General features: G+C 38.9%; 1 protein-coding gene and 1 long non-coding RNA gene across 2 annotated transcripts; one reads left to right on the top strand and one right to left on the bottom strand.

Moving 5' to 3' along the window:
• pih1d1 (PIH1 domain containing 1) lies at nt 1-9,271 on the top strand. Its single transcript, XM_018698535.2, has 11 exons — nt 1-78; nt 1,123-1,205; nt 2,505-2,562; nt 2,691-2,879; nt 5,544-5,605; nt 6,520-6,601; nt 6,739-6,835; nt 7,261-7,287; nt 7,467-7,545; nt 8,577-8,720; nt 9,155-9,271. The coding sequence occupies exons 2-11, from the start codon at nt 1,125-1,127 to the stop codon at nt 9,188-9,190; spliced, it is 855 nt and encodes a 284-aa protein (XP_018554051.1). The 5' UTR covers nt 1-78; nt 1,123-1,124; the 3' UTR covers nt 9,191-9,271.
• On the bottom strand, nt 3,300-5,537 carry LOC127142960 (uncharacterized). The gene is made up of 2 exons (XR_007814092.1): nt 5,159-5,537; nt 3,300-5,100 (listed from the first exon to the last, which is right to left on the bottom strand). It is a non-coding gene; the product is annotated as an uncharacterized LOC127142960 (long non-coding RNA).
• Nucleotides 9,272-9,870: the final 599 nt, after the last annotated feature.

Genomic DNA, 9,870 nt, shown 5'->3' with positions numbered 1-9,870 from the left:
GTCAGATCGGAAGTGGCGTTGTTGCAACGCTGAACGTCGGCGTGACATCTTACAACAGTTACCGGCACGGTTGGAAAGGTAAACAAATGTTTGTTTACGTGTTTTGAGAAGCGAGAGGACCGACTTAGTAAACACACAGTACACATATGAGAGAGTGAAATGATTTCGCGGAGAGACAAAGAGCAAAGCTAGTCGACTGGCTAGGCATTGCTTGGAAGCTAAAGCTAAGCTAACGTCTCTTGACATGTGACAAGTGCATGGACAAAGCACCTTAAAATGAGACGTTTAACCAAGGCGACGACCTTTATAATGTTTACCAGTAGTTGTTGTATGTATTAGTGAGCCTTGATAGGAAGGCAAGAGAGCACACCAGCGTCCTACTCCAAATAGCTAGGTTCCCATGGAGCACATCTCATGGCTACTCTTCTGCTCACCTGTGCATACAATCATAATATAACGTGAAATTTAGAGCTTGGTAAAATATAATATTACTAAGGTAACGTGCATGTTTTTCGTGCTTTCTTCTTAATGAAAAACTCAATACTGGGATTATTAGAGTATGATTTGAAATAACTTGATATTTTATGCCGTGAGACCCACCTTTAAGTATGGGCTGAGAGTTTTTAGTTAATATCACCTGTAATGTCAGTCCTGGTACTAAGTCTAGGGGTCGACTAATGCAATTTCTTCAGGGTTGATACCATAGACTGCATATAAAGAAGATGATACCGAGACACTGGACTCAAAAGTCCCGTAAATGAAAATTGTTCACCTGGCACATGAGCCAAAAAAGTTTCAAATAAGAAACATTACAAATTATAATGTGTGCACATGTGAATGCAAATTCCATTCCATGCAAATGATCTCACATTTGCCCTGTTAAATCATATCAAAATTTCAACAGTTTCGACACTAACATTACTTGACATTTCTTTACATTTTGTCACTGTTTTTGGGTTGGCCTTATGTTTCCTATTGCTCTATAATGATGTTATGTATGGTGCTGAGAGTGACAGCAGCAGTATTAGTGACCCTTTCACATTACAGGGGGTTGTTTGTTCAAAACCTATTAAAATTGTTAATATATGGATGTTGGGTCATTGTCTGATTTTTTGCCCACAGCCATGACAACAGACTCCTCACTCCTCAACTCTGAACTGCAGTTACAGCAGCAAGAGGAGCTGTATCAACAGCTGCTGTTACAGGTAACACTGCTTTAAAGCTATTTTGATTGCGTAACCTTTGCCAAGCAAAAATAAAGAATAGATTGAAAGTGCAACAGACTGTAGAGCTGAAATGCCATTAAGATGTGTTTAATGACTCAATGTAAGCTTTATTGATTTGCAGCATTTAGATGAACCTTCTCTGATGCATTTATGTGTCCCATTGCTAACCTTAGCATCTCTAACATTTTTATAACCTTTGATACTTTGTGCTTCATATTGGGTGCATCCAGAAAACCTGTGAAAGAGCAAATTGTTCCAGAGACATCATCCTTGTTACTTTTATCACTTGAAATTAGGGTTGACTGCACTTAAGGCTGTGGGAAAATTCTTCCCTGGTCCTCCTATGTTGTGCTTTAATTTTTAAATATAAAGAAGAATGAGTGCCTTTATTGTCATTATACTAAAAGTACAACGAGATTGGAGAGCTTCTCCTTTCCAGTGCAAACATACAAAATATGCAGAAACAAATATATAAAGAAGATAAAAAAACAGGGTTGAGGTATAAGTGTGAATGTGAATGTATTGCAGAGGTGTGTTGTATTGCACAGGAAGGCTGTACAGTTAAATAGTTAAATATTAAAGTGCACAGAGTGAGGCATATTGCACAGTCTATGTTATGTTGATGGTGGGGGTCGTTGTGTGTGAGACTTCAAGGTGGTGATGGCTCTTGGGAAGACTCTGTGCATGAGCTCTGTCCTCTCAGCTGAGACTGACTGACTCTGATTTTACTCTGTTCTTTCCTCTGTATTTGATCTGTTATCATATTCTATCATTTTATACAGTACTTAATAAAAAATACAAAAGACAGCCGCGTGTTGAATGATCTTTTATTTGTTCATTTTTCTCTTACAATACTAAGCTAAGCTAAGTGGTTGTAGCCTAGATGATGGTGGTATCAGTATCCTCATTTAACTCCAAGCAAGAATGCCATGTCTACATAATTCAAAGTTTTGTTTAGACAGAATAATTCCCTTCATGTAAACACTGAAATGCAATAGAAGAACGTAGCGCATCACTTTTTTTTTTTTTTGTCCTCGAGTCACGATTGCCTGGAAATATCCAGAGTATAAAGAAGATGATACTCCAATGTGCAAAATAGCCATGTAAACTCTGAAATGACCTTTTCCGTACTCTGTCATGCCAGCACTGTCACAATAACGCAACAGAGCTTCCTCATGCTTTGTTTGTATGATACTCAAGCATTTTATCCTGCAATAGTTTTTCTTTTGATGTAACTGCATATAAACAGAAGTATTGCTCCTCTTTTGCTTATCTTAGACAATGGGAAACATGCAGACTGAAAATCCAGACTCTAAAGTAATCCGACCACAACCTGGTAAATGTATTCATAATACAAGTTATATCACATGTACAAATCACACCTATGCAGTAGAGCATAATTTTAATAGCATTTCTTTGTATCCTTCTTTGTTTACTTTGTGTTCTCTCTCTTCTCTCTCCCAGGCATCTGTGTGAAGACCCTCTCAGAGCCAGACAAGCAGAAAGTCTTTGTAAACATCTGTCAGTCAAACTCAGTCCCACCTCCTCCAGAACTCTCTAGAGAGGAGCTTGTGGAGCTGCTCCAATCAGAAGATCCCAGTGGCTACAGAGTTCCTATGAGCCTTGGCGAGCCACACACAGAAATAGACAACAGTATGAGCTAATTTGAATTTATATTTTTTCATAGCAGGCACATGTAGTACCTTACTTAACTTTGTGGGGAATTAATTCATAGTTTGACTGTTATTCCCATTCACAATATAAAACTGTTTGTAGTTTAAAGGTTAGCTGTATTCACTGTCAATTCACATTCAAGCGTTATGCTGAACAGAACCAGCCAACAGAGAACAGGATAAACAAAACATCTGGATTTGCAAGGAGCAAAACAGGAGACCTATTGGGCGAAAAAGAAGAGAAATGTTCATGAAGCATTGATCTGACAAATAACAAATAGACTTGAATTCACTTTTCCAATTTCCTATTCAATTTTAAATGGAAAATCGAACTGATACGCTTTGCACACAGATACTCTTCTTGTGTCACCAACAAGATTGTTTCAGAAGTTTCAACAAGAAGTTTCATCATAACAAGTCAAGTAGACAGTGACAGATGCTACAGATGTTGTAACCAGACAGCAGATAGAATATTCAGGCCAGACGTTCATGTAATCTTCCCTGTGGCTGTTTTCTCAGCTTTGTATGCATAATACTGAATTTTGTGCTAGCAAATGCATGCTACAAACATACAGGATTTGTAGCACAGCATGATCTCCAAAGGCTCTTTGAAGAGTAGGGTCATGACAGCACAGCTATTTTACAAATAATCTAATTTCAGCTACTCAAACTAAATAGTACCAATGCAAGTCTTATCATCAGGAGATTCAACAACTTAATGACTAGGGAGCAAATAATGCTTAACTTACCTTTCAGAAGTGTCCACAGTGGGGAGGGATGCGGCTGTAGGTGCAGTATGATTGACACATTCCTCATTAATTCAGATATTTTTTGAATAGTTGGCCCACAGTTGTTGCCACCCTTGCCAGAGTATACGGACCGGCCAGCATTGTCTGACCTACCTAAAATCTTTGACCTTGCTTTAGTGTGACAGACTAAACATTTGTGCATTACAAGAGAAAAATAAAATTGATTTCAACCACCATGTCAAGGAAAATTAGGAAGTTCAAAATAACAAGTTTTTAGGTGACTCATAAACACTAGAAATAGTTTTCATAAATGTGTATTCTTAACAAATTATTCCAGCAGATTATTCAAAGGCTAGAGGGCCCTTTAAGGCCCTCCCTTGACCCGGTGATCTCCTGACATTGGTGGCCTCGCACTCCAGGTTTACACTATTCAGTTCAATTCAATTCAATTTTATTTATATAGCGCTGAATCACAACAAAAGTCATCTCAAGGCACTTTTCATAAAGAACAGGTCTAGACCCATACGCTTTAAAATAGGTATTTACAGAGAGAGACCCAACAGTTCCCACCATGAGCAAGCACTAGGCAACAGTGGCAAAGAAAAACTTCCTTTTAAGAGGCAGAAACCTCGAGCAGAACCGGATTCAGGATGGGCGGCCACCTGCCTCGTTGGGTTGAGGCAGATGGCCTATGGCCTAGCATAACACGGGTTCCGTGTAAAAAATGTACGGTGATACCAATAATACATTAATAGAATGATAGTAGTGATAATTAAAGTATTAACTGCTAATGTAGCAATAAAACTTATAGCAGTACAAGTAATTTCTAATTCTAGCAGCAGGTGTTGAGTGGAGTTGTAAGGAGCAGCAGGAAGCTTCTCATCACAGATCAGACTCTACAGCTCCAGAGGCAGAAATACCTGCAGAAAGAGACAGAAGAGGAGAGAGAGAGAGGAAAGAGCACAATACTACAGGAAAGAGAAGATATTGAGTTAGTGACATGTATTTATGGGAAATGAATCCATATTAAGTGGAGAGAGAGAAAGAGAGAAGCTCAGTGCATCAGGGGAGATCTCCCGGCAGTCAAGCCTGAGCCAACCCTAACTATAAGCTTTATCAAAAAGTTTTAAGCCTACTCTTAAAGGTACAGAGGGTGTCTCTCTCTCAGATTGAAGTGAATTCTATTCTGGATTTGACTGGGAGCCAATGTAGAGAGGCTAACACGGGAGAAATATGGTCTCTTTTCTTAGTTCCTGTCAATTATCATGCTGCTAGCATTTTGAATCAGCTGCAGAGTCTTGAGAGACTTGTTGGGGCAGCCTGATAATGTATCATCCTGCATAACAATGGGAATTTATGGAGTGATTCATAATAATGATGGCCCATGGGAAGCATATACAAAGTGAAGAGGACTGGACCACGCACTGACCACTTGTGGGACTCCATGTCTAACTTCTGTGTACATGGAGGAGTATTGATTAAAAATGATAAAATAAAAAAAAAAGATAACTAACTGTGTACATGGAGGAGTAGTTGTTAACATGTACAAACTGAAGCCTATCAGATAGATAGGACTTAAACCAGTTTAGTGTCATTCCTTTAACCTTTAACCTTTTAAAATTTTTAACTTTACAGTGTGGTGCTAACAGAGGGGAAGCATTAAAAACTGAATTTGTTTGACCTGGGTCCCCTTTCTCCCACAATAGATGTGGTGTTCCAAGAGCTGCCATTTTCCCACATCAGTCATTATGTCCAAAGAGCTTCCAGTCTTTTATTAATATTTTCCTCTTTTAAAACCTTGATAACAGGCAGTTTATCAAATTCAGCCTTTTTCCTCCCTCTATAAAATGTATTTGAAATGACTGAATTCATGTGTCTCTCTCTCTGTGTTTCAGGCTCTCAGGGTTGCACAGCTTATGACGTGGTCATCAATCAGGAGTTCTTCCAGAGGTGTCAGGTGTGTTTGTGTGTGTATGTAGCCTCGTTTTTCATCCATATAATAGTTTTATTTTGCCATTAGAGAAAAGAGGAAATGCTTTACAATATTTGCCTGGGACAATTTATATTAAATCCTCGAAGTTTATATTTAAGTGGATATCTGTATAATTTTAAGTTAGTTATTTAAAATACATCACACTTGACTCAGTCATCTTTTAATGCTAAATGTTATTTATTGTTCTGCAAACTGACCTGAACTAATTGAACTTTAACTGGTTCAGTAGTTTAAGTCCAGTATATGCAAAGATGATCTGTGTAAGTAAAATCATAAATACATTTGTTGCACTCCTCTCACCCCAATAGTGCCTGTCTAGTCCAGTCCAGTCTAATATGAGCGATAGTCTGCAGTTTAAGAATTTAGAGAGTGGAGTTTTTACCCTAACCAGAAACTGTAAGGATTGGATTAGTGTGTTTGTCTGCTCTAATGTAAGCTACAAACACAGTGGACTAGTAGTTTACTACTTAGAGTGGTAACCCCACACAGTGCTACTTCCAAGACCTAGGAGCATTTAAGTATCTACATTTTGTGGGATTGTAGGTTATGTTATAATAAAAGCCTTGTTCACAACAGTACACCCACTGTATAGTATTTTGGGGGAGTTTACTCTGTAGCAACCACAGCCAGTTTGTTTTCTTTTTCAGTTTCAGCCAACTCATGAAAACCATATAACCGAAAGCTAGCAAGAAAACAAGGGATTGTTTAGTTTACCTTTCTAATCATTTCAAGATCAAGTTTGCCGCTCTTGGTCAGTGCAATCTGCATATGTGCAGAAAGCTTGACAGACATAGGAACAGAAATTAAGACATTCCTATAGATTATAATGTCAATTTGTACTTTTATTAACAATTGATAATTCTTCTCGTACCTTGTAGAAGGATCCCTTGTTCCAACAGTTTGTTATTCTGGTCTCCTTAGAGGGTTTGGAAAACAAGTACAGCTTAGAGCTAAGCAGAGGTAAGAGTGTGTGTGTGTGTGTGTGTGTGTGTGTGTGTGGTGGTGTGTGTGTGTGTGTGTGTGTGTGTGATGAGAAAGACTGTAACAATTCCTGAGGTTAATAGCAGCTGATGAATGTCTCATTTGCATTTCTGCAGACTGGAAGGTACTCAAGAACAGAAAGTTCTTGGGTTCTGTTAATGAGCAGAACATCCGGACAAAGAGCAGGCCGGTGATTCAAGAGCTGCAGCCTCAGTACGTCCCTCTGAATTGACTCATACACAGTAAACAGATTGACAGGATGTTTTGGCACAAAGACTTCAACAATATCCAAAGTAGTGTCTGTGTCTTTTAGAAACTTTGTTAATTTTAGGCATAAAACACATAAAACAGACACCCACCTGTTTGCAGAGCACATTTCTTAGAAAACAGACAACTTCATGGTATGGTTTTGCCGGATTGCGAAAGGAAAGCTGAAGTGGTTAAATCTCGATAAAAACCTTGCCCTCTGATCTTTGTATTGAGTTGCTTGTAGCTTAAGTCCTCTTTAAAGCCAAGGGCTGTATATTTTGAAGAGAAAAACAGGAAGACAGACAGTTTTCCAAAGAGTGTAAGATTTGTGGGTTTGTGGTTTCTATCAGATGCTGAAATTTTTCATTCTCCTGTCCCTTTTCTTACAGGGAGAGCTCCACTGCTACGGTCAAAAGGTGAAGTTCCTCTAATCTGCCTGACACGATTCCTATGGAAAGTCAGAGTAACTTGGCTCATACATTTATATCTCTGCTCATATTATCTCTGTCTCTTTTTTCTGTTTTTTCCTGTTTTTCATTCTCTCACCTCACCTATTTCCCACCTCATCTTCCCGGTCATTTCTCACTTTCTCCAGACCAGAGTTCACTTTGCTTGTGGAGCCTCCTGCTGGTGACCATGAGTACCTCATTGCAGAAATAAAGCTGCCTGGGGTGGTGAGACGAGCACTACACACACACACACACACACACACACACACACACACACACACACACACACACACACACACACACACGCTACACTATATAAAACACTACACAAGTAGTGGTGCAAATTGCCATGGCTCTATTTTAGCCTAGCCTCACAGTTTGGGAGATATTGAATAATTCAGACCATTTGAACACAAATTTACTGTCAAGAAATAAAGAAATTAAGTTAAATTAAGATTGCATTATTACATAGTTTATACCACCAGGCACTGCTGTTTGCATGATATTACATAACACAGTCAATGCTTCAGTACAGTAGTAATCAATGTTTCCCCTAATTTTTCATGTGTCTGAGCATACACACAAACTCCCTGAGAATTCCTTGGACCACTGTGAGCAACATCAGACATGCACAGCTGTCGCACACTGTAATTGTATGCGCTACATAGTTTTGCTGTGCGCAGAGAAAGCGGGAGCAGTGCGCGATTGTGCAGGCGTGCAGCTCAGAGGGAACACTTGTAGTAATTGTTGGCTGTGCTCTTAGGCGTGAATTGTGAAGCAACTGAAAGCTGTTGTTATTGGAGAGAAGAGAGAAGCCTGTGCTTCCGTGTGAAATCAAACCACCAGCAATTTACCAAATTAACACAGATTTAGAGTGTTACATTTGTCACAGTTATTGTTGTAAACTGTATATGTGCTGCACTAGAATGAAAACGTGACAGATGAAGCTACAGTAACTGATTTAAGGAGGTTTTTCTGTCAGCTGGTGTTGTGTCATATATAATACTGTATGATAATAATAATGATAATAATGATAATGGCTCATGCATTCACAATTGTATAAAGTTCAATTCAGGTGAATGCTTCACATAGCCAACCACCATTGTATGATCTGTGAAAAAATGTAGTCAGGGAGGCTGCATGTCATAGCATATTATGGTATGTTATCTCATGACCTCAAATACATTACAAGTGCAGAGACAGTTGAAAGTTCAGTGTAGGACAATCTCAGCCTGGTGTATTTGTCTCCTGTGCAGCCATCGTCTCGCTCTCTGGTTCTGGATGTTGGAGAAGACCGGCTGGTGCTGACAGCCCGGCCTTCGCTCTTCCACCTTGACATCTTCCACCCTTTCCTCATCGACCAGGAGAACAGCGTGGCACAGTACAACAAGAGCACTGAGGTACAAAATACACATATGTATATATATACTGCACAGAACGATGGCTGTTAAACAGCAGTGTACACACCTGGATAAAATGCACATTATGATTCTAATAGTTGTACAACCTACAACTAAAATGCACACAAAATATACATACAGTATGGCATAAAGCACCAGATAACCAAAGAGGAGGAAAGACGTCCGGTCATGACAAAACAAGCACACACACACTTACACACATGACACCAGCACACTGTTTAACACCAACTCAAGAACAGAACATAGCACCACCAAAAACTGAATATGAATGATTGTGAGTAAACATAATATTCTAATTCAGTGTACATAAGTAATGCAAAAACAACACAAAACACTAATGTGCTAAACAAATACACACGTGCATTATGTCTTTTAACATACTGTGCACTTTGTCTGTGTTTTCTTTTTCTTAGATTCTTACAGTCACTATGCCCGTGGTGTCTTCATGAAACTGTAAAAGTTACGTCCAGTTATTTATGTGTTTTTGTTCAAAAATGATGTTGTATTAATAAAAAGTTGTTTCTTAGTCAGATGGCTGTTTTACTTGGTTTATGACTTAAAACCATTCACAAGGACTCTGAGCAGGTTAAAACAGCAGCAGCTTCTTAAGTCTGTAAAATGTTTTTCTTCATGCAGTAACAGGTTGGTGCAGATTCAGACCAATGGAATTCATTTTCCAGTTGACTTTGACTGTTAATCTTCTGGATTTGAAATAGGCTTTAGATGTATCATCCAGTATCAAAGGTCATAGTAGGGCATTTTGAAATCTGCAGACACTATGTAGTAAAACATTTTATGAATCTGCAATCAGTGAATTACATTGCTCTGGGAAAAGACATATTATTTGCTTCAAGAGTACAAATGAAAGATGTAAAAAGTGAAATAACACTAATTCTGGGGGAAAAAAATATGTTGATCAGAAAACTGGATATTCTTGGCAAGCATGCCTTAAATTCCCAAAGTAACAGTTGGGGGTCTCTCCCTCTTTGGCAGTTGCTCAGCTGGCGAGTGTGCAGCGCTACAGTAGCCCTGGTGAATCTCAGTGATACTGTTGAGATGGGGTGTTTCTCTTTTATATCCCACACCCAGATTTTTATTACCAGCTGTAACTCTCGGCAGCCAGACTGCT

The sequence above is a fragment of the Lates calcarifer genome, linkage group LG11, assembly GCF_001640805.2.
Source record: "Lates calcarifer isolate ASB-BC8 linkage group LG11, TLL_Latcal_v3, whole genome shotgun sequence".
Classification (NCBI taxonomy): Eukaryota; Metazoa; Chordata; class Actinopteri; family Centropomidae; genus Lates; species Lates calcarifer.
The sequence above is the reverse complement of the archived record's forward strand: the minus strand, read 5'-3'. Positions and strand labels throughout refer to the sequence as shown.

Bases quoted from the DNA above. Each gene is read 5' to 3' on its own strand.
- pih1d1 (XM_018698535.2), top strand. From the start codon at position 1,125: ATGACAACAGACTCCTCACTCCTCAACTCTGAACTGCAGTTACAGCAG. The intron at 2,880-5,543 runs GTATGAGCTAAT...TCTGTGTTTCAG, and splicing joins ACACACAGAAATAGACAACA to GCTCTCAGGGTTGCACAGCT. The intron at 8,721-9,154 runs GTACAAAATACA...TCTTTTTCTTAG, and splicing joins AGTACAACAAGAGCACTGAG to ATTCTTACAGTCACTATGCC.